Genomic DNA, 25,392 nt, shown 5'->3' with positions numbered 1-25,392 from the left:
TTTCATCCAAATTATCAGGTGCATATTGTGGGAAGCAATTGCAAATACTTCTTAAAGATGGTAAGATATATCCTACCACATCCCCAAATGGTTCTCCAACACCATTCATGAGAATAATCAATGCTACATTTCACATGCATATGGGGCAAATTCAAAGTAGTAAATCTGGACAATATACTACTCCCTAATAGCAGCTAGGGCAGTTATGTCCAACAACTGCATATTATTGTTAATCTTCCACAGCAGCATAAATTGCAGGCCAAAACCAAAATTCATTCCTTGCACAAGCTCATCCAATATTTAGGTTTTGTTATTGACCACAATGGTGTACATACAATAATACAGATTTTAAAAGTTTCATACAGTTTTTGCAAAATATTTATCCAACTTCATCAATTATCAATTAAGAAGCATTTCTGGTGGAGTGAATCAACAACAAAAGCATTTCAGCCATTCAAAGATGCCATTTGTTCAGTTCCACTGCTAGCCCTCACTTGTTTGACTCATTCCTTCTTAGATAGACACTAACGAATCCAGTTATATCACCCTCGATTGTCCTTAGATATTGCAAGAGCATCCCAAGTAGTCCGCATTCCTGAAGCTAAAGATTTGAATCCTTAAAAAACTCTATATTTCAGGGTTTTTTCAATTTGCCGAGTCTTTGCTGACTCCAGGTACCAAGTCCGAGTCCAAGTCAAAAATCAGCTTGCCGAGTCCAAGGTGAGTCCGAGTCTTGTAAGTTGTAACACTGATTATAATACAGCTGTCCATTTCTCTATTAGACAGCTTTCATTTGAGTTTTTTATCAGTATCAACCCTTTGCAACTTATGAGATTCGGGTAGCTTCCCTCACAAGCTCTTCATCACATCAACAAAATTTTGCATTCTATGCACAGGTTCATGATACATTATGAAATACTTAAGCCACATAAAAATAGCTTCATGATCAGCCAATTTGTACTTATTAATCTTAGTAAGATTACGTAATCGTATTTTTTGTTCAACAAAGAATAATAATTATTTGTCCATATACTTCCCTTCCTTTTCTACATCCCAAGAAAAGTGTCACCCAAGCAATTAAACCACAAACCTGAGTGGGAGATGCTGGAACTAAAACATCTCCTGCACGTCCTTTTGATTTAAAAGTAAGATTCTTAAGCAGCAGTGTATCCATCATGTTTCCCATAATCTTTTGCCCAAGGGTTTGGTTCCTGTACACATTTCCCCTTGCTTGACTCACATCTGTTGAGGACGATGGTATGCCTACAGTAAATTCAAAATGCACATACATTAAAATAGAGAACATAGTCTTCATGAAAGAAAAAAGGAACTGTATCTATATCATAACAGCAAAAGATTGAAGATGTTGCTAAAATATACAGGACGCTGCAGACAGCTTGAAAACAGAAATTAGATACTTTTAAGCTCCAGAACAACCTTCAGAATCCCCAAAGTTTGATCTGACTTGTTCATCTCGTTCCCAAACTTCCCCAACTTGATGCTTCTGAATATCACCATTATGTATGCTTTGAGGTGTACTGAAAAGTGAATTTCCATTCTCACGACTGTTGTGAGTCTCTTCATCCAATCCTACACCATTGGCATTTGTTCTATCTTCTCTTGTAATTCCATTACCTGCTACACTGGAATTTTGCCTTGTGTACTCAAAACCATGTGTATTTGGTAGTTCTAGGGCTTGTGTTGTATAAGATGCATCACTGACCATCATAATAGAACAGTTGACCATAAGGTCCAAAATATTATTTTTATTAAATTGACATATACGGCACAAAGAAGATGCACTTCAGGAACTGTAAGTATAAATACATATGAGAAAAAAATATAAACACATACCGAATACTCATATTTTTCTTCATGTACTCAAAGCCTTGTGTGTTCAGTAGTTCAAGGGGCTGTGTTGTATAAGATGCATCGCTGGCCATTGTGATTCAACAGTTGACCGTAAGGTTCAAAGTATTAGCATTATTAATTGAAATGTTAAACATGGCACGAATACAAAATTCTCTTCAGAAAATCTGAAACATAAATGCTTATTACAAAAAGATGTATATACATACCGAATACTTGAGAGTAACGTGTTCCAGTCCTTATCATTGAACTGGTGACCTCCAACCTCTATTAAATGTACCAAAGCACCACACGAGATAGAAGCCACTGCTTGGTCTGGTTTTTTAGCACAATCTAACAACAGTCCCAGTAGAGAAGGTAGAAGAAATGAAACTTCCTGTAAATGAAAAAGGCAACAGTAAGGGTATGGTAGAAGAAATTTTTACCCAGTCCTGCTTGCTTTATTTCATACAAATGAATAGAGCATTTTTTTCAAGACTAACATCTTTTATCCTTGTAAACTCTAAGAGAGAGAAATTGCATTCATGAAAAACAAAAAAGGGCAGTGAACCTGTTGATCAAAAAAGAGTTTCTCCAAAACATTAAATTAATGACAACAATTAATAAAACAGGCAAGTACTCTATCAGCCACCTTATAAAAGTTACTGAAGAGATCACAAAGCAATTGAAGGGAATGAATGCATGTGTCACGAAGCCAATGATCCCCTGAAGCAGACATATTGCCATCCTTTCCTGCATGCCTTACTTGATCAAATATGGGGAACAACACACGATGAAACACATTCTCCCAAAATGATGACGAAAACTTGTGACCTCTCTCCTTTAGCAAGTCAAATAGCACCTCAAGTGCACAGTTTCTTACTTCAGTCCGAGGATCAGAAGTTAAATCTGACAAACCCGCTAGCATTGGAAACCAGTAATGTTCTGTTACGTCGAAGTCACCATCAACCCCTATAACTTCAACAGGCTTCATAGCCCCACCTGGAATAAGGCCCTGCAAGCACATAAGAAAAGATACATCAATGCTTTCAGCTCAGATATGGAAGTGAAATACAAAATGTCCTCGGCAAGAGAGAAACCCTCACTGTATGTAAACAAGTACTCCAATACTACTCATATTTAACTTCATGAAATCTAACAAGATATGGTTATACATCAACTGTGCTTCTACTTTTATACTTCATGCGCTATGGGAATCAAAAAAGGTACCAGAACACAGAAACATAAGAGAATGTGCCTTTTGATAAAAGAAAGCACAGAAAATATTTGAACAATTGTAGCTATAAGGGTAATCTCCATTAACAAATTCACCTTGGAATATTTTTGTAAAATCTGATGGTCACCAATTCGATATCCACAAGATATCCATAAGATGTACCTAATTTGGCTACCATAGCCATGGCCTCTTTAAAATAAGGAGAGTGAGCAACCTGAATAGAAATGACATTGACAAAGAAGAAATTGCTAATGGCATCATCTATGTTCTCATGAGCCTATGCATTGAACATGTCTATCCTTGGATTGGACATTTAGACCACTACCTCACTTTTCCCCTAGGCCCCTCTCCAAACACCTCAACAAATGAAACTGTACGTGTAGAACTAGATACATTCCTATAAGTCACAGCGACAAACAGAATGAGAAATCTATATGAAACATTCTAATAAAAAATTTCTACGCAAGTGTGGGTTTAGTACAAACCCCTTGCCAAGCATAAATTGAAAATGTACATTCAGCACAGTAATGCTGCCCATTACATTCACTCAAGGAAGCAAATATTGCACTTTCAATGTCATCTCCCTCATGCTGGTGATGGCAAAAGAGTGTTCTTGTTAAATGGCCTGTCAGCCCATTGGGCCAACATTTTAAGTGGGCAATCAATACTCAAAGCACTTGCAACTGAATTCTCATTTTGTATGGCTCCTTATCTTTCTCTTCCAACCACTACATTTGCACTACCCATTCCTTCCACTAATGTCAGAATTCATCATTGTCACTCATGTTAGCACTGACAAAAAAAATGTAAAAATAAAATATGGCAATGTATTCAGCCAATTCAAAGCACCCTTTTTTAATTAAATTGCAAAAACAAAATTAAAAAACCAGCATTTATGACAAGTGCCACAAACAAAACAGCAACAGTTTTAGCCCTTTTAAACTGTTTTCAAGCCCAATTGCAAGGAAAAATAATCTCTCCTGGCAAGGGTAAAAAACAAAACATTTTTTTAACATAATGCAAAGGCATAAAAACCAAAAAACAGCTATTTTAAAATAAAAAACTAAAATTACAAAACGGGCATTTTTTTTAATTTTCTCATTTATAATTTAAATAATATAAGCAATCTGGTTTTCCAACATATTGCACCAATCAATGAAAAAATTATTTTCCAATGATTAAATGTGTTATATATAGAACCAACTACAAAAAAAAAAATTAAAAGGAAAAAGGAAACCAAATGGCTATGGCATTTGCAAAATTAAAAAATTGAAGTTTAAAACCAATGTCTGTCATGTTCAAGCACAAAAAGAGTCTGATCTCAGGGCTCGGGAGTCTTGGAGCAGGTCTTGGCCAAGTACTCTCCAAAACTCAGCCAAACTCAGCGTGAGAGTTTGGTCGACTTGGCTTGGCCAGCTCAGAGACTCAAGAGTTTGGCGAGTCTTGCAGAGTATTCATAGTGTCTTCGAACTATGGTACCAAATACAATAGAGTTCCCAAAAAATCAGTAAATGAAGAGGATGAACAAAATGATGCAAAAAAAGAAGGCAAGGACAAGAAGTACCACCTCCATCCCCTTGACCCTGAAACATCTCTAACATAGAGTTGGTCCTTGGGGACACATCCTTGTGGACCACTAAGACTCATGGTAATGATGGCGGACAAATTCTGTTAATGTTTTCAGTCCACCTAGGATTGAGTGCAAATAATAAAGTAAATGCAATAACTGTCATAAAAGAAACAAGAATACCTGAGGAAAATGAATGGCAAAAGCTTCAGATGGATGGGGACTCAATGCTAATTGAGGAAGCAGTCAAAATGGTGTCAGGCAATGACTGAAAATAAATATCATACAGAAATAGAGAATTTTGAAATCTTGTAGCAACATATCAGGACAGGAAGTGCAATGGCAGATCTAGCAGCTGATTGATAAGTGGAAAAGCTTGGCAAGATGCATTATACTCATTTTCTTCCCGCCATGGCAATAATGCTTATCTCAGAACATAACACACAAATGAAAGAGACATAACACACAAATGAAAGAGCATTCTCTTCACTATAAATTGTAATACTCAAGATCAAAAAGAGGAGATATTTCTTTGCATTTAAAATTTGTCTTTATGAGCACTCTATGATGCATTTTCATAGTTGAATTAAACAGAAGCAGAACAATATAGAACAAAGAGTGTTATGGGTAAGTGATAAAAGTCTCTTAACTTTCTCACAGTTGCAATATGCTTGGAGTAAGGAAATTTCCTTTTAAGCAGAAAACACATGCTTACATTTGATTTTGAAATTCATGTGTCATATCTTTTTTCTCAGCTTGGTAAGTTAACACCAAATAAAATTGACATCTCAAGAAGAATTCTTCCAAGTCTAGGGTCTCTTAACCCTAAGGTACCATTAGTGAGATACAAATACTCCAGTGTTCCACGGGCGTTGGGGACAGGGGGACGGGGGGACGAGGGGGACGCGTTTCCGGGACGGGGGGACCAAGGGCCTAAATTTGGGGACGGCGGGGGGGACGGCGGCGGGGGGGGTGGCGGGGTGGTGGTGCTCATATATATACATATAGTACTTGAAAAACTAGTTTTGAAAAGATGTATAACAGTATAACAGTATAAGAATTAGATTTCAAATGAAACTATAGGAAATACCAAGATTACTTAGATTAGTGATACGTAACTAATTGCTAAAAGTAAATAAAATTTGACAAATGAAATTGTCAAATTGGAGATTTCTCATTTCTATCATATGAATATTGAAAAAGGAAAACGAAAAATATGAATATCTGATGCCATTGCAAAGTCTATAATAATAAAGATGATTACATGATTCATCATTACAATGAGTAGCCAAATACAAATACGTGTAGCAATAGCATTACAAAAGAGACGAGTCAAATACAAAATGACAAAACTGAAAAGTGAAACTGAAAACTCAAACTGTAGCTAATGGAGGCCTCTAATCATCTGCGAACTCCTCCTCACTGGAACTGCTGGACTCCTGAGGATCAAGGTCCCTCAAGCTCACACCAACTAGCCCTGCATCTGAAGTGGTAGGATCATCCTCATCAATCTGTGAAGGCTCCTCTGGCTCTACATCCCATCGTGCCGCTGGACTCTCCTTGTACATAAGTGTCTTGCGGTCAATGAGACGCAAAGCACTGTGTACAACCACAAGCTTCTCTACTCTCTTAGAGGTAAGTCTGTTCCTCTTAAGAGAGTGGATGAAGCTATATGTAGACCAGTTCCTCTCAGCAGCTGAAGAACTGGAAACCTGGGATAGCAGACGGATGGCTAGAGTGGTGGTCAAAGATTTCGGGCCATGACAAGTCCACCACAAAAGTGGGTCCTCCTGTGCCATAGTGTCTATATCCATCTTTGCCGCATCTGAATAACCTCTAAGAGTGGCAAATCTTCCCCACTCAGTGCGCATTGTGCCGGCATCTCTGGAATCAAACATCTTCTCTATGCACCTAAAGAAACCCGCCTTCACCTCATCATCCTCAATCGGTGTCATTCTACCCGGTCTAGCCTTGTACCACTTAGGATTCAAGGCAAAGGCAGCCATATGCAAAGGAGTGTTCAATCAATCTTCTTCAAGTATTTCCTCCTCTTCAAGCTGCTGGAAAAAAAATCAGTTTTGCAAAATGAGAGTGAAATCCAAAATAAACATGCTTTTGTGTTGTTTTGGGGGGTAGGGTGGGGCCCACGTCCAATTAGGGTTACCCCTTAACCCCCCCCAAAAAGCACATGTTATAAAAAAACTTAAAAAAATAAACAAAACTGTCTTTTTTCGCGTGGGAACGCGGGAGACGCCTGGGCGTCTCCCCGTCCCTCGAGAGACGCCTGGACGTCTCTTGAGGGACGGGGAGACGCCCAGGCGTCTCCCACGGAGACGCCCAGACGTCTCCACGTCTCCCTGGGAGACGCGGAGACGCGGGGACGTCTCCACGTCCCGGCGGCGTTTGGGTGGCGGTGGCGGGACGGCGGGGGACGTCGCGTCCCCGTCCCCGCGTCCCCGAGACGTCTCTGACGGGGGGACGCGCCCAAAAAGGGGGGGGACGCGTCCCCGTGGTTCACTGAAATACTCAAACATAAATAAAATAAATCTTAAAGCTTATCAAAGCTATGCTAGGTTACATTCATTAGCATAATTATGGATCCTCATTACCATCAAATTTAACATAAAGAAAAGAACAAGATATTTTGCATACCTCTGCAAGCCGATCTTCACATATACGAAGCAGAGCAATGGCCTTCAAACTGATGCGTGGGCAGTTTTTATTATTAGCAAATGCAATAAGGCAGTTTACACAGTCCATGAAGCAATCCCCAACAACCTGATCAAAGTGTTCAAGGACCACTGCAACAACAGCATATTAGTGCCCTCTGTCGTGTAATATAAAAAAAAGAAATCTAGAAGGGAATAACACAAAGGACTTGAAAATTATATATTGATCCAATCGATCAGAAAAGTATAACAAGATTCTATAGCACAAAAGAACATTAGTTTTATCATGCCTTGCTCCACATTCTCAAAGGCACTTTCTGCAATCGATTCTGATTCATCATCAGCAGCTGCTGTAAATATCATAAAGACACTCCTCCAGCCAGATTTAATGCTTCCAACCTTGGATTTGATCATCTGATTCAAAACAACTTTTCAGTTAACAGCTATCAAAAAACTAAGACGGGGGATGGATTAATACTTCAGGTGATACATCTAAATTTATCTTGCATGTAAACAAATCATTGACATGTTCTAGGTCAATGAACATTGTACATACACTAACCTGAACAATACAATCTACAATGAGTGTACGAATTGTTGCACTTCTGTTGTTGCGCATGAGAATAACAAAAGGTTTCAAGATATCATTCTGGAAGGTAAACTTAGCAAGTTCTTCCCTTTCCAAATATTTTATTCCAAGCTGCCTTAGTGAGTCGATTGCATACATGGAAATCTTCTCATCATGGTGACTTCCCGCCGAGATAAAGTGATATGAGAGTACAGACCATATTCTTGCCCAAACCTGAGACCAAGAAAAAAGAGGAGATTTGTACCAATATTGTAAGGACAAAAGATTTAGGTGGCTAGGAAAACCTCAATATCATAGAAAAAGACATTTTGAAGTCTTCTTACTGAAATACAAAATACTCAAAAGTCTCACCATGCGTATCCGAGCCATGTTGTAGTAGCTTATTTCAACAAGTTTCTGCAGACTAAAAACTCGTGCAGGTGTTTGTTTTAATTCCTCTGCAGAGACACCACATAAGGCTGTGAAGAATTCTACAATTGAATCGCTTGGTAACTTTACACTATTCACAAACACCTGTTCGGTTGGTTTGCCAGTGAGATCTCTCAATGACTGAAGCAAAGCATCCCTGGATATCTGATTTGAACCATGCATAACTGTTGCAGCCATAGAAGGTGTGGATGTGATATACTCCAGCCTAGATACACATTCTAAAACAGCATTCCAAGTGTCCTGCAAGGCATATGTCTCAGTGTCACACAAGGTCAACAGCATCCGTAAAGCCTCCACATTTTTGCTCCTCATCTCCTTTGGTGCATGCAGAAATGTAAATCTGAAATAACAATAGCATATGATAAACATCAATTATACCCATGTCTCAAGGCATCATATTGTAATGTTTTAATCATATTTGTTTGATTCCTAAACTTAAACCCAAAATAAAGCCCAAATATTGATGCAACAAGCAAAGCTACCAGATCAAAAATGTTTACAGAAAGTGCATACATAGTTAAAGATTTGAATTTCTAAACGTAATATCATCTATCTGGATACAACTGTGTTAAGCTTTTAGATTCCAACATTTCAAGACTCCTTTGAGACCCCTATTCGGAGAATTATAAGTGCATACGTAAGTAATTTTAATTCCTTTATACATTCGGAAGATGACAGTAGGAGAAAGAAATGGATATGCAAGGTAGTCTTCTCTGTTCTAACCTTACTAAGGATGTCAAGAAGGCATATCGCATTGTATCCATTCCAAGAACCCTTGTAAGATGGATACCAAGTCTAAAGCCCTCCATACAAAGCAGGACTCTAGGTTTGTTATCACTATCCTCCATTGTGACAGAAAATGCTGCAAGTAAGGGCCATCCTACAGCCTCAAGCATAGGTTTCACAAGTTCCATTTGATGAGCAGTGTAAAATACACCCCTCTTTGTTCCACCCTCCTTAAAAAATGCTTGTGTGCGCTTAACAATTTCCTCACTTTCTTTTTTTGTGTCATCTGTTCCCTTTCTTCTTGGCATGGCCAAATTCAGTATGTTAACAATTCGGCCTCTCTCTTCAGTGTCTGTCTTTTGCCTAGTACTTTTACCTGAATCAACATTATCATTCTTCAACTTTATCTCCTCTTTCAGTATAGAATCATAAATCTCTTCCAAAAGCTCCTTGGGAGCACATTCCTCTGCATCAGTCGTTGAGTTCATCCTGACAAAATCTGCTTTTGACATTTTTGACCTAACCATTGGATTATGTGCATCTGTATTTAGCATTATAACCGCATATGCAAGCACATAAGCTGTATCAGCATTCTTGAAGAGTCCTGGATTATCACGACAATACCTGTCCACAGTAAACCACCAATGTCATTCATTAGTAAGGTAATGTATAATCTGCTAGTCTGTGATAGTAAAAGAACTTAACCAAAATGCTGAGATGATAAAATGGCCACAAAAGAAAGAACTTTTTGTGAGCATGAGATCAGTGACATTTACCGCTCAGCAAATTTTTCCATAATGCGATCAATTTTTTGAGCTTCTCCAGGCAAGCGAAACCCTTTAAGAAACTCACGTATTGCCCTATCAAATTTCATGCTACCAAAGTTCATTGAATCTACATATGCATGCATAACAGCAAGTGGGAATTCCTCATGCTGGCCCAAATAATCACCAACCATTCCCTATAACATACAATAAGAAGTTCAATATGTCTGAAAATATATAAAATGCATGTTTAACACATATTATAAAAGTAATTAGCACAAACCTTATCCAGGCCAGGTGTTGTCCGTAGAAAATGCGCAATAGAGGAAGGTGTGTTCTCAACCAGCATATTAGATACTAGATAGTGAACACCTTTTTCAGCATTCCGATTGAACTGAATAAAGATTAAAATATTTGAATCAAAATAGATTTCTTGGTGAATAATTAAAATCTACTACAAAAAGTATAATGCATTCATATCAAGAATAATGTATATCATTTTTTTCATTTTATTAAAACAATAATTTTAACATATAGTTTTGCAAAGGTGCACCAGAGTTTTGATTTAGAATTAGTCTCCTAAATAAAAATACGTAATCACCTCTGCAATGGCAGTCTCCATTGTTGATTTGTGAGCCTTGGCCTTTTCAAACTGACTAGGTATATCCTCTCGGCTCCTAAACTCATCATTTGGACCACTTGACCCTGAACTTGTCTCCTTTTCAGAAAGTGAGCCATCTATTGCATGCTCCTTTGGCACTTGATGAGCATTTGCCCATTCAACTAGTGATTTTAGCACATTCACCAAACACTGCCCAACAATACAAAACAGTTAAAAATGGGAAGTTTACAAATTCAAAAATGACAAGAAAATTTGACAGAATGTGAGAAAACTTTATCTTCAGAATATCCTCTCAGTAATATCTACAATTGAATCGTCCAAAAAGAATACCTGTAGTGATGAAGATTTTATTGACGAGTCCTGTGCAAGAGTTATGGATCTGGGATCTGCATTCAATGTACCCTGTGCAATCCTTGAAAGAGCGTTTACCTCCAACACCATTTAAATATAATCAGTATTTTATCCATATGAGAGTTAAAAGGTGGACATTTCAAATTTGACATCATCTAAATTAAAAATGTGAGATTGTGTATTAAACAACTATTACAGTAATCAAAAGATATAAATCTGCCTTAACCAAACTTCTCAAACAGGTGACGTATGCTTACCATACGCTCAAACAGGTTGATTGCCCCTAAATCACAATCATAGTTAACAAATATATCTGCCAGCATCTGTGACTCCTTACAGACTTTATCAAGCATCCTACAGAATAAGAAGATTCAGATGAGAAAGTAATTTTAATTCCAAAACGAAAATGTCTACTGAATTCATATGTAAAAAATGAATCAATTTTGACAGATAGTCCTCATGATTGTTCAATTCCTCATTACAGAATGAGAAAATACTGATTCCAATCACTACGAATAATGAAACAAATAACTAGGTGTACCTATTGAATCTGCACTTAATGTACCCACAAGATATCAAAATAGAAAACACAAAATATGTTCATATGAATAAATGAACAAACATAGAAAACAGTTTAAGACATCATTAGCATTTTCCACTGCACCAGGAATGCCAGAGGCGTAAGCACGATAATTTCAAATGTGTTAAATTTAAGCCTAGAGTCATAGTGAATAGACCTTAATGACAGACCAATCAAAGAAAATCAAATCCTATAAACGCGTCAGAAAAGGCCAGGGCAAAAGGGAAGAGGCGCTCAGATGACTGATTTTAAGGATAAGGAAAGCAAATGGTCTGATTTGTGGGAGGAACTAAGCTGTCAGATGGTAAGCTGTCAAAAAGCCATATACAAAATTAGTGTCAACTAAAATACATATGAAACAAAAAGAGAGAAATGGGAAAAGGTGTGTCAAAAAAATTGCACATAAAACCAAAGAAAACGGCAGATTATCTTGACCCTTAAGAACTAATTCAAAACTATTTGGTACATAATTCTCAGCTTCATTTCAAAGTTAAAATGACAGAAAACAGATGCTGAAGGAATACTTAGGAAACCAAAATCTAACTTGAATTGGCCAATTCAATACTGCAACTTGCATTGCTATGGGAATATACTTTTAGTTTCAATACTATAGACTAACTCCATGCACAATTCTGATCTTCAATTAAATTGATGTAGAAAATACTAATTCATGCATTTATACAAAATTCAAATATTTTCTAAATTAGCATGTTCATTATGTCATTGACGTGAGAATTAACCTTCAGCTTCAAGAATATGAAATAACTCTATGGAAAAATCAAATCATCCATGATATTGGATGAAACATTTGCACTTGAAAAATATGATCAGCTTGACTTTTGACAAATATACATACCATATTCAGGTTTGTTAGTAACACCTGGGCAGGCTTCAGTCAAAACTACCATTCTGTATTAAAAGTTACAATCTGAGAAATAATATTGAGATGCAACAATTTAATTCAAATATGTTATTGTATTCTTTGTAGACAGTTGGAAGGCTCTAACAAGGACTACAAATATCTTCTCAGTAGTATCCTACGCTTCCAATGGCCAGTATTTGGAAAGAGATGATATATAACAAAAAATGAACACTTGTATCAAATTGAGTTCATCGTGTGTTAAAATTGCATGTTGCACTAATAAAGAACATAGAGCAAAGGAAAGCGATACATTGCCCAGAAATTAAAGAAGTGAAAGCCACACATGAAGGGAGGAGAGAGAGAGAGAGACAAAGGATAACACCAAAATAAACAAATGTGTTGATGTACTATGTCATTCAGCACACATTATACCATAGTTTACAGATTAAGCAAATAGCACTACAAAATGTATCAAAAGAGTTTGGTGGGGGTTTGCGGACAGCACACCATTTTTTATAATTTTTTAAAAGGCAAAAACCAAAGCTTATAAAGCAAACCAAAAAAAGTGTTTAATCCACAGATTTTTTACCCATTGCTGGCACAGTGAGTCAAATCGTCAGACTCACCGAGCACTCAGCAAGTACATGCACCCAATAAGGCCACCAATCAACCACTAAAGAATTCAAGGCACCCAGTATAGGTTACCACCTAACACTTACATGCCCCCTTGAACTTGAATTAAGAGCTTAAGAAATGAGGATGGTATTGCATAACATTCCCTCTTTACTGCAAAACTATCAAGAAATCAAGAGAAATGTTAGTCCCAAAAAGAAGAGATGACACTGAGCAAAGGCAAAATATGCATGTGCTCAAGCTATAAAGTTGCAAAGACAAAAACCAAAGATCAACCTGAAAGCTTCAAGAAAGATGTGAGATGCTAGGCTCTAATCAGAAGTTCAAACTTTTAATAAATTAAAAATTTATATTATCTTTTTGTTGGTATTCCATCATTAACCCCCGTATGTAGTTTGTTATTGTCATGTTTAATTGGTAGTAGTTTGTTTTCAATATGGGATACTCCAGTAAGGCTGTTCAAACGAATTTGTTATAATTTTTGGATATTTATACCCCATCTAATGGAAAGTGAGATAATCGGGTTTGATTGCAAAATGTTAATATGGTATCGGAGCATTAAGGATTATGTGCCTATTATTTAGTTTTCCTTACACAGGTCCCAGGTTCGTTGATTTTAATTTTTTGATCATCGAATGATTGGTCAAGTTAGCAGAGCCTTCAAAGAAGTCGTTCTCAAAGATCATCATAGTGAAAGCCAAGCAATAATAGAAGAGCTGATCGCTGTTTTCTCATTGCCACTGGTGCGTTTGATTTTGTTTGTCAGTTTGGAGGCCTCATATTTTTATATTAAGCCTGCTGTGTGCGGCTTTCTCAGCGGAGATACCTTTCATGGTGGTTCACAAGAAGGCACTTTGTCAATATTTCCTCTCAATCCGACCAAGTTACAGTCCTGTGAGTATTGTGGGATCCAGACATTGATAAAGTTTAGAAAGACACGACAAAGTCTTGTCCACTGGAGGATACAAAATCTCAAAAGCTTCTAAGATTCATTTGTTTGCAGACAGTGTTTATTATTTTGATTTGGTTCGGCTTTCATATTCTGATTTGAATGCTCACAAGTTCACAACTGTAGACAGAAGCGTTATTTGTTTGTCTCAATACTTTGTCAAACGGTCTGATCAATTTCAAAGAGAAGCACTCCTTTGCATTCACTGGAGCAATTCCATATTTTGTTTGATCGATGTTATTATCAGTGGCAGCAATCATTGCTTGGTCAAGCCGTCTTGGCCATGGATATTGGTTGATCATGATTGGTTCGCATTCAAATCCTAGAGGCATTTGTTGCTCGCGCTTTGGCAGATGCTTGACAGCCTAGGTTCGATTATATTGTGCAGGCTGGTAGCATATTGGAGTTTTCTATTTGCGCTCCAATTATTGCAGAGATATATTTTTTAGCAGGACTTTAGTTTCTAAAGTCTTGTGCCCCAAATAATTACTTTGATGGCTTCTTAGGGTTATTTGCGTGAGTGTGGTCTCTCCAGATTCCAGATCAAAATTACTTTGATTGTACCATTGATCAGGATGGTAGACTGTGAGGGGTATGCTACATGTGTAGTTGATAACTTTTTATGGATATTTGGCTTCAAGTCAAATGTGCATTGCTAACAATAAGTTTTAGGTTTTTCAGTTTTAGTAAACAAGATTCAAAATAGCTATCAAGCCCCTTTTATCAGTTCAATTATGTTATATATTATTATCCTCTCTTTGACGGTGAATCACTTATCTCCGTGACAAGAAATAGGATAAAATTATTTGTTAACACAATGGCAGGAAATTCTCCAAAATTCCTTCTTCCAGACTCTCAGTTACTGCACAGAAATAACTATTCTGCGTGGAAAACCAAACTCAAAACTCAACTCGAGTTTGAAGAAGTTTGGGATGTGTTGAGCAGTACCACAAGACATAAAACAGATGCTGATGAGCAGAAGAAATTTGATCAAGCTGACAAAAAGGCGAAATTGATCATTTTGTTCAGTGTCTCTAATGATGTTCAGCCTTTTATCTGCAGCTTGTCCATAGCCAAAGATGCATAGGACAGGCTCAAGATAGTGTATGAGGCGAAGAATCAGAATCAGATCTTGAATTTGGAGAGTCAGCTACACAGCCTGAAATGAAGAATGGAGAACAATTGCAATCCTTTCTTAAAAGGATTGCAGAATTGAGACCTTCGCTACAAGCATTGGGAAAAACAATTGATGATGCATTATTGGTGCCTATTGTTTTATGGGCACTACCGTCCAAATACAAGGTCTTTGTGACAACTTTGAATGTCACTGAGACAACACCCCCTTTTGAGAAGTTGGTGAATCTACTACAAAAAAAAGAATCTATAAGCCAGGAACATGGTGAGGATGATCATGCAATGATCACACATCATAAAGGCAAGAAGCCTATGAAGCAGTTCAATGGACCTCCCAAATCTGGTAATTCATCCAGACCGCTAAAGAAGTGTCCAATTTGTGAAAGAGTTGGACATGATGTGAAAATTTGTTGGTACAACTCCTTCAACAAAGGATCTTCCAACAAATTACATCAAAAGAAGCCAATGCCAACTAGCAAACCACGATGGGAGTAGAAGGGCCAGCAGAAACAACAAGGCAAAGTTGTTGAAGCAGATGATTCTCCAAATGAGGAATACATGCTTTCAACGCACACTTCAGAAGATGATTGACAAACAACTTCTATATGGTATGTGGACCCAGGTGCTACAAAGCACATGACTGGACAGGAGTTGTAATGTCCACTTCCTAGGTGATAGGCAGTTGAGCAGGGATTGGCCTATCATCGGGTTCTCGTAGGCCAGTGGAGTGGAGAGGGGACCCAACCAAGGGTTGTGGAGCTCAGCAGGGAGCTTTACAAGATTTTCAGTTTGGAGTTTTGGAGTGAAACCATGATTAAAATTGAAATACTAAAGTTGGCCTTATGTGAATAGTAACAGAGAAACATAAGAGGAATTGTGAAAAGTTCCCCCCATCCTAGTAACTTAAGTTGTTTTTTAAAAGGGGGCCAAGTTCACAATGAGAAATTAGACCATCAAGGAAATTTTATGATTTTAAGGCCAAATAGTAACCCCAAAATAGATAAAAGGCATTTTGCCTATCATTTTGATTCAATCTTACATCTCCATTTTCAGATCAGCAGCTTGCATGAGGGTTTCAGCAGCTTTGGGCTTCCAAGAATGCCAACTTCTGGAAGAATTGGGGGCTTTGGACGAAAACCCATCTCTCCGAGTGTCAATTTCCATCAGAGTTCGGACTCAGTGTGCATATGGCAGCCTCTTTTGGGGATTTTTGAGCAAATTGATGAGTTAGAGGGTAGATTGTCTTCAATCAGTTGCAGGGCTGACCTTTTAGAGGTCATTTCCATCTTTTTCCAGCTCTATTTCAGCTAGCCGCTCCTTTTTGGGAAGAAGGGTTTAAAACCCTAGAATGTATTTAGGGTTTTGACATTAATTGGAGCTGATTTCTATATTTCTATGGGCTAGAAACTTGCATCAGACTTATGAGTTCATGTTAATGGTATGTACACTGCTCTTTCAAGCAAATGACAGTTACTTATTTACCTTCCTCGTGTGTTATGCATTGTGTTAGTTTAAATCAGCAATCTCTTTATGTCATATTCAAGAATCTTGCATAAAATTTCAAAACCAATCAAAACAAAAACAAAAACCAGTCAAACCCCATACAAATATACACTGGCCAAAGACTTATCGGCAAATAAACACTGCACATAACCTCCTAATTTGGGTCAGATTGGGTGAAAATTGGAGTGGGGATCTTTCAAGAGTGGCTTCTCACAGTGAAACCCCATCATGGTACATTCACTCTTAGAGATGATACTACCTATGACATCAAAGGTATTGGTGGCATCTCTTTGAGGTTTGGCACACATTGTTGTAGACTTACTAATGTTTTGTACATGCGAGGACTTACCAAAAATCTTCATTTTGTTAATCAATTTCTTGATCATAACCTTGGGATTGAACTTGACACACATCAGGATAAAAAGGTATGTCTTATCAAAGATAAGTCTAAAAATGCAAAGATTGTTGCTAGTGCTACTAAGATTGGTAGAATGTTTAGGCTTGACACAATTGCTAATGATCAAGCTTTAGCGACTAAGGGCAATGATCTTGCTATGCTTTGGCATCATAGATTTGGTCATGGTCAAAGGGCTTTCCTCACTTGAGAAGTCGAGTGCTATGTGTTCTAGTTGTATTGTTGGAAAACAACATAGAGAACCCTTCTATCCAAGTGAGCATCATGCAAGCCAACCCTTGCAGTTGGTGCATACCGATCTATGCGGCCCTATGACACCTTCTCATAAAGGATACAGGTACTTTCAACTTTTTGTTGATGATCACACAAGGAAAATGTGGGTATATTGTTTGCAGCATAAAGATGAAGCTTTTTCCCATTTCAAAGAGTTTTGCACTCTTGTGGAGAAAGATACGAATCATCATATTCCTGTCCTCCGCTCAAATCAAGGGGGGGAATACACCAGCACAGAATTCTCTACATATCTGAAGGAACATGGAATTCAACATCAATTGACTGCAGCATACACACCTCAACAAAATGGAGTTGTTGAATGAAGAAATCGCATCATCATGAAGATGGTTCAAAGTATGTTGAAAGATTCTCAACTAGAGCATGGATATTGGGCTGAAGTTGTTCACACAACAGTGAATCTTTTGAATCATGCACCAACCAAAGCTCTTGATGGCATCACACCAGAAGAAGCATGTAAAAGGGTAAAGCCTTCTATCTCTCATCTTCGTGTTTTTGGATGCACTGCCTATATGGATCCTAATACAAAAGAAAATATACATTAGTAGAGATGTAATTTTTGATGAGCGGATTGAGTCAAGTTCTCCTCCCACATCCTCACCTACTTTAGATAGTGCTCCTATATTCAACATGGATGGGACAAATGATGGGAATGTTGATAGCCAATCAACACCGACAAATGTCACAAAACCTTTACCAAAGTGGTATACTAGTACCATTCATGATGCAAAGCTAGATGGAGTTCCAGACAGTTCAACTTCAAGTCCAAGGACTCGCAACATGGCTCGCAATGAGGTAAACTTTGCACTAATGACTTTAGTTGTTGATAATTTTGAGCCGTTCATTGTTCAAAAAGCACTAGAATCAAAGCCTTGGAAAGAGGCTATGGATTCAGAGTATCAATCTCTGATGAAGACAACAGTTGGAAGCTTGTTGATCTACCACCTGGTAAGAAAGCAATTGGATGTAAATGGATATTCAAAACTAAGTACAAAGCAAATAGTAGTATAACCAAATATAAGGCTAGACTTGTAGCCAAAGGTTATGCCCAGAAGGAAGAGATAGACTATGAGGAAACATTTGCTCCCATTGCAAAAATTAAAACAATTAGAATGATTTTTGCTTTAGCTGCCCAATTTAGATAGAAATTGTATCAAATGGAAGTAAAAAGTGTCTTTCTTAATGGAGACTTTAAGAATGAGGTCTATATGACCCAACTAGAGGGGCATATTGCACCTGGAAAAGAAGAAAAGGTATGCAAACTTGTCAAGCCCCTATATGGTCTCAAACAAGCTCCTAGAGCTTGGTATATTAAAATTGATGAACACATGCTACAACATTGTTTCATTAGGCATCCATATGATCCAAATCTCTACCTCAAGGATCAAGGAGGGGCTATTGCGATCATTAATGTATATGTTGATGACTTAGTTATCACAGGCAGCTCGGAAGAATTGGTTGAGACAACCAAAAGTGATCTCAAGAAGGCATTTGATATGACAGATCTCAGGCTATTGCACTATTGTCTAGGCTTTAGAGGTATGGCAAACAAATCACCATATCTTTGTATCTCAAAGAAAATATGCCAAGACACTGCTTGAGAAATTCAAAATGATGGATTCCAAGCCCATGACCACACATATGGAATCAGGATTGCAATTATCTACATCTAATACATCTCCTCAAGTGAATGTAACTCTCTACCGACAAATGGTTGGAGGTTAGATTTACTTGACTTACACCAAACCAATTATTACTTTTGTTGTTAATTATATATCAAGATTCATGCAAGAACCAAAAATGGGTCACTGGAAAGCAGCAAAATGGATACTGAGGTATATCCAAGGTACAATGAATCATGGTTTGGACTTTGGAATATAAAAGGAATGATCAATTCTTCTTGACAGGCTACATAGATGCAGACTATGCAAGTTCAATTGATGATACGAAATCCACATCTGGATTAGTTTTCTTCCTAGGTTCGGGACCTATTTCTTGGGGAAGTAAGAAACAAGCCACAATTGCACATTCCTCAATAGAAGCAGAATATCGTGCAGCAAGTGCAGCAGCAAATGAAGCAATCTGGCTATGTCACATATTAGAAGGATTGGGGATACCACAAAACCAACCTACAATCCTCTATTGTGATAGTCAAAGTGTTCTCAAGCTTGTTTGTAATCCAATGTTTCATGAACGAACCAAGCATATTGAAGTTGATTGTCACTTCATATGAGAACATGTTTAGCAAAACAACATCTAGCTCCAATTTTGCTCAACTCAAGAACAAGTGCTGAAATCTTCACCAAGCCTCTTGCACGTGTGAAGTTTGAAAGCTTTCAAGATTCTCTTATTAGTACTTTGAAGAAATGATGTAATAAGGGGCAAATGTTGGTATTCCATCATTTACCCACGTAGGTAGTTTGTTTAGATCGTTTTAGGTTTGTTATTGTCTTGTTTACTTGGTAGTAGTTTGTTTTCAATATGGGGTACTCCCGTAAGGCTGTTCAACACAATTTGTTAGAAAATTTAGGTATTTATACCCCATCTAATACAAAATGGGATAATCGGGTTTGATTGCAAAATGTTAATACGCTTCCTTCTTGTATGACATTTGGTTCACTTCTAATCAATCAAAGACATGCAAGAATTATTAGTATAGAAAACTTGACCTTAGAAAAGATGACTTGATTGTAAAAACGGTGTTGTTCATCGCAACCATCAAGATCAAGAGGTACATAAATAGTGTCTAATAATGTGAATGAGGATTCCTCAGTTGCTATGCAGAGTGCCAACTTTTCTGAATGAACAGAGAAACATGTTATCATAGAAGCTGCATAAAGACATCTAAGTATCCTGTTAGAGATTGAAGCAACATTTCAATATGCTTTTTAACAAAAAGGGTTGGAGCCATTTTGCAGTTTGCATTGTCCAAGTTACAAGACTAGCCCAAACTCAGTAAGTCTACCACCAAGGAGACCAGACTTGTGACTCGAGTACCCAATGAGTCTAAGTCAAACCCACAGAAGCTGCCAAACTTGTCAGAGTCAGCAGTTCCTGACAGGTGGTCTTGGTTAGGTCTATGGAAATCAAGAGGGGAAGCATAAAATAATTTGAAAATGCTTAAATGTAAAAGCATGAAAGTTGAGTGATTTTTTGAAGAGTTTGGGAAACTTTTAAAAGATGCTTAAAATAAATTATAAAAAATTGGCATACACCATAACGATCTGTGGTTCCTTTAATGATGTGCCACCAACAAGAAAACTATGTACAACAATTGCTTAGGCAGCTCTATGCATATACAGCATTTTTTTTGGCAATAAATAGGTTATCCTCTCAAATAACATGTCTCCACTCAGAATGCCAAAGGATAAGCCCATTCACAACCCCTAAGCTCAAATTTTGTTTGCTATTCAATGATACCAAATGACACTTTTAAGCAAATAGTAAGATATTTTATTAATCAAACACAGAACTATTCCTACAAGTAGAATAGGTTTATTTATGATCTAATTTTATTGGATTCACTCCCTCAACATAACTCATCATCCTAACTCTATCAAACCTGTTTTTTTTCCTTAGCGTTTGTTGCAACTAGCAAACGACTAATCAGTAACCTATGAAATACTTAAGTTTGCAGCTATATTAAATATTTACTATTTACTAATCAGTAACCTAATGTCACAAAATCTGAGAAATATTTAAGTTTGGAGCTATATAAAAAGTACCTTAGAACGCATGTCCTTTGGTGAAGTGGGCTATCTGAGCTATCTAGGGACCGCAAAATGATCAATGGGAAAAATACACCTATTTCCGCCTGCAACGCCAATGTTTAGCACAATAACCTGCCTTGTACAGAATTAACAATATGGAGGAAATGGTGTTCTCCTAAAAAATCTTGAAAAAACAGTAATCAAAAATGGTTCTCACTCAAAGATGATATTAAAAAAAAGCAACTTCTTACCTTCAAACTTTCTCTGAACCGCAGTAACAAAACAGAGAAAATGCCTGAAGCAAACTGAATCAAATAGAAAAAGAAATTATTATGGGCGAAAATGACAAGAAATTAAACATGATTGATATTGTACATCAAGTAGAGCCATGACAAGAAATTATATTCACCATAGACTGTGGATCTTGACATAAAAACTACCTTAAGAAACTAGAAACTACTGACCTGAAAAATTGCTTGATGGGAAGACACACATGCCCTCAGCAATGCATATGACAGGTGGGTTTTGACTGAATCAATAAAATGAAAATTTAAAGTAAATGAATGGTTCACACCCTCTAGTAACCCCTGCAAACAGAACCAATTTCAATCAGTGTTGAAATTCAACTAAGTAGTTGCAGAGTCTGCCAAGAAAACCATAAAAAAATTAAAAATAGTTCTTTATAGATTATATTGTTTTTAACTTGCCAAGAGTTGGCCCAGCTTTTTTTTTCCAGTTCAAGTCCAGGTCAAAAATTGATTTGCAAAGTCCAAGTCTTGACTCCCAACATTATTCTTTCGCATAGATTACTGACTTATTCAAAAATAGAAAATGATGGCAAATCCAGGAACCAACCTGAAGCAGCTCAAGTGAAAGAAGCTTTGTTTTTGTAACAAACTCATCAGTCTCTTCCTTCATAGACATCTATATTATCAGTTTCCACATAGTTAGCATTTGCAATTGTAGATAAATTTAAAAGTCAAACAACAATGAAACTGTGTACTTGGCACAATTGTGACTGGTTTCAATCCCTCAACTAAGCACGATCAATTAAAAGAACCCATGGATAGCTATCAATAAAGATTAGATCTCAGGATTGTCAATAAAGATGGTACATAACTACACCTTACAGAGTGTACGGAAAACCAGTAAAGCATCTCGTTGTCCTATACTCATGCTTTCCAAATCGATACCTCTAAAAACAAGCACAATAAATAATAAGATTTCAAATGAAAAATATATATTTCAAACAACTGGAGCAACAAAATGCAACCAACCCACTACGATTCAAGAAAATGCAAACAAAAAAAAAGAATTATTGGTGCACGGTATTGAAGACAAGATGGAAAAGCAATCTTTACCCTGATGCTCTATTACTCTCTTCTGAATGCACAGCCTTATCAAGAGCAGCCTCCAGGCCCTGAAAATAGCATTGCACAAAATAAATACTAACTAAACAACTATAGTTAGAATAAATAATTGGCAACGTAAAGCCACTTTCATATCAATCTAAAAACAAATTCATCAAATTCAACCTTGATATCTGCACCTCCAGCAAGATGCTGCAATTCCTCTACAGATACAAGAGCTGCATCATTCAATCTGTCTAGGGAGAGAGCATCGCCTAGTGTTATAGCTGCTGCATCCTTTCCATCCTGATCAACAGAATCATCAGTCACAATTTCATGACTTTCCTGTTTTGACAGTTCTGACTTGGAATTAGTTTCCTGTATAGGGAGAGCAGTCGAGGTAGCAAGAGAAGGATGCAATGTGTCTGCTGTAGGAAGAGAAACACCACTTGAAAGCTGTGCACACAAAACTAGATGTGAAAGTCCACTTGTGGAAAAACTCATATTAAAATAAAAAAGCAACTAAGCAGACATCCAGCTCATATTTTTAGTAAATGCCAACACCTGTTCTTCAGATTCCATGTGCCTAAAGACAATGCTGATCATTTGAGTCAACATAGCCTTTGCTGTAGCCTGATTTATTGCACTCTTGCTGGGGCAGACAAAGAATATAAGTATTTCAAAGAGCTAGATATATAACTCCAATGGCAAATCTAAACATTTAATATTGTACTCAAATATTGTATGGTTAAGATACATAAATGCTTTGAGACATGCAGTTTACCTGTTAAGGGCAATATTATAGCATGTGCGAATCACACTCAACAGACAGTCTCCATGAACTGCAAGAAATTTATCATAAATATATTTGAACACAGGCAACCATTTTCTTAATGACTAATCTATGATAGGAACTAATGCATTTTGTCCTTTATATATGTACTTCGTTAAATAAAGCAAGCAACTGCCATCCCACATGTATCAAACTCTAATCACCCCAGAGAAATTTTATACGGTGAAAAAGGAATTTGCAGAAAATCAATACCAGGGAGCAATATTCTCATTTCATGAAACAAAAATATGCTGGATTTTAAAGCTGCACTTTCTTACAACAAAACAGATTTCAGGGCTCCTTTAAAGAATTAAAGACTCCTTTATCTTAAAAATGGAAGGGAAATATATCTAAGCTAATTTCCCAAGGGCCAAAATATATCTCAACAAGAAAGAAACTAAAAATGCAATATGGTTTTAGTGGCAAAAAATGCAAAAAAAAAAATGCTATCATGACATGTCATGATTTCTCACTACAAATATAGCTATGATGTGTCAAAAAAAGTTATTCAACCAAGACTCATTGCATAATTTCTTCCCTAATTCAAATTTTCAATGTTCAAATCAATTGAGAAAAGACAATAGTAGATTCCAGATACCTCTGAACTTTGTTGAAGCCACAGCAGTTAAGAGAACCTTCAGTACTTGAAGAACAGTGCTGCAATTCAATGTTGATAGCAATTTAGAGGACAGTAAAAAATAAATGAGCATTTAACAGATTTATTTCCAAACACCAAAATTTGAAACCTAAAGAGTAAATTGCCAAAGATCTGAACCTATATAGAGGAAACTGCCAATTTATCTTACCTGTCAGGTGCAGTATTGTCCACACAACCACAAACCAAATTTATGATGTCGGTAAATATTGCACCATTCTTACCACCTTCAAGACCACAGTCACCTTCCAAATGCTCGTATGATATCAGCTTCTGCAGATATCAAGACATAATGTTTGAGATGCTTGGAATTATTGGCCTCTTTCACACTGATCAAATAATGCTTTCCCCAATAGCTAATAATCTTTTAATCAAATATTTTGTATTATCTTAATTTTATTATTTAGTAATTTACCAGGTGATATGCTAGTATTCACAAATGTCACAATCTTTTACCTATTTTAGCTTTTAAATTGTGCAGTGGACTGATATAAATCATGTTTAACATGCAAGCACCTATTCTGTGTTTTATTGGACCGTAAACTTGTTCAATTATTAGTTAGAGTTTCTGTATATTAATTTGCAATTTTCAGCAATTCATTTAGATTATTTATTGTCGACAAAGATCTCCAGGCCATGATCCACTGAAGGCAAATGAAAGCCTTTGTAATAATTAGAGTAAAATTTATTTTATGATATACTGAGGATATCAATATCACCATTCATACTTACATTAGATTGTTTTGAGGACAATGAGGCATGTATAGACAAAGGAAGTTGGAGTGACATTTGGAATATAGAATTATCTAGCTTGGATGATCCATGGAAATGTAAGATACTTATTCAAGTGATCATGCAAACATTCATTTCAGATCCATTTACTTCAAGAAGGCATATGCACATAGTAAGAAAAAATGTGGACCCATCTCACAGAAGAAGAGCAATAACTTTGCAGGAGAATTCTTGGCAACAGGATCCATTATTGCAGAAAATTCATTGTGAATATCAGTAAGGAGCATGTTCCAGAAGAAAAAGGGCTCAGTGACAAATGAGAGCACTCTTCTAACATGGGCACATAGCAAACAGAAATACTAACCCTCATTAACTAATACTGAACTTCTTCGGGTTAGTAATATACATCTTAACACTAAATTGAGCAACAGATTGATGCATATCGTTGGAGTGGTTGTCATATGCAGATTGAGCAACCATTTATTTATGAGAATCAAGGATGTTGATGCAACAGACTGATTTCTCAATTCTTTATGAAAGCATCAAGTCTACACACTAACTGTTCAAATTTTGATGCATGCAGATTGGGATTTTAAATTGATTGTCATTGCATAAACTTAAAAGTCAACATCATAAGGCGAGTTCGCTTGTGTGAAGCAGTAACACCATTGATTTCATTTATTCATGTGTTTGATTATTAATTGCTTCCTTAAGAAACCTGCAAACAGCAACTCTCACAGTAATCCAAATGGGTGCAATGCTTCTACCATAGCCAATTTCTGTATCAATTAATTTGGCTTACATGGTTGCAAAAACACCATGGGAATCTGAAATCAATGTTTGAAGAAACTGACCACTTTATTATTCCCCAATCTACACAACAATTTCAATATGACATTTGTGGAAAGAAAGCATTTAATTATTATCCTAGGCCAATTATTATAT

The 25,392-nt window shown here is 36.9% G+C and overlaps 1 protein-coding gene across 1 annotated transcript in view; it reads right to left on the bottom strand.

Annotated features, from left to right (window-relative positions):
• LOC131065226 (brefeldin A-inhibited guanine nucleotide-exchange protein 5) overlaps positions 1-25,392 on the bottom strand; it is a 133,306-nt gene that overhangs the window by 65,624 nt on the left and 42,290 nt on the right. Inside the window, exons 5-30 of the mRNA XM_057999679.2 lie at positions 23,867-23,988; positions 23,659-23,717; positions 23,013-23,070; positions 22,793-22,880; positions 22,415-22,684; positions 22,241-22,299; positions 22,005-22,074; positions 21,735-21,803; positions 21,344-21,466; positions 21,131-21,184; positions 20,895-20,983; positions 11,060-11,156; positions 10,782-10,880; positions 10,431-10,640; positions 10,113-10,223; positions 9,842-10,026; positions 9,063-9,689; positions 8,262-8,679; positions 7,884-8,123; positions 7,612-7,735; positions 7,305-7,453; positions 2,501-2,863; positions 2,079-2,245; positions 1,855-1,935; positions 1,438-1,718; positions 1,091-1,263 (exon numbers count right to left, since the gene is read on the bottom strand). Coding sequence (XP_057855662.2) covers positions 1,091-1,263; positions 1,438-1,718; positions 1,855-1,935; positions 2,079-2,245; positions 2,501-2,863; positions 7,305-7,453; positions 7,612-7,735; positions 7,884-8,123; positions 8,262-8,679; positions 9,063-9,689; positions 9,842-10,026; positions 10,113-10,223; positions 10,431-10,640; positions 10,782-10,880; positions 11,060-11,156; positions 20,895-20,983; positions 21,131-21,184; positions 21,344-21,466; positions 21,735-21,803; positions 22,005-22,074; positions 22,241-22,299; positions 22,415-22,684; positions 22,793-22,880; positions 23,013-23,070; positions 23,659-23,717; positions 23,867-23,988 — 4,386 coding nt within the window. The remainder of the gene's footprint in view (positions 1-1,090; positions 1,264-1,437; positions 1,719-1,854; positions 1,936-2,078; positions 2,246-2,500; positions 2,864-7,304; positions 7,454-7,611; positions 7,736-7,883; positions 8,124-8,261; positions 8,680-9,062; positions 9,690-9,841; positions 10,027-10,112; positions 10,224-10,430; positions 10,641-10,781; positions 10,881-11,059; positions 11,157-20,894; positions 20,984-21,130; positions 21,185-21,343; positions 21,467-21,734; positions 21,804-22,004; positions 22,075-22,240; positions 22,300-22,414; positions 22,685-22,792; positions 22,881-23,012; positions 23,071-23,658; positions 23,718-23,866; positions 23,989-25,392) is intronic.

Source organism: Cryptomeria japonica, chromosome 2 (genome assembly GCF_030272615.1).
Source record: "Cryptomeria japonica chromosome 2, Sugi_1.0, whole genome shotgun sequence".
In the NCBI taxonomy this organism is placed as follows: Eukaryota; Viridiplantae; Streptophyta; class Pinopsida; order Cupressales; family Cupressaceae; genus Cryptomeria; species Cryptomeria japonica.
The sequence above is the reverse complement of the archived record's forward strand: the minus strand, read 5'-3'. Positions and strand labels throughout refer to the sequence as shown.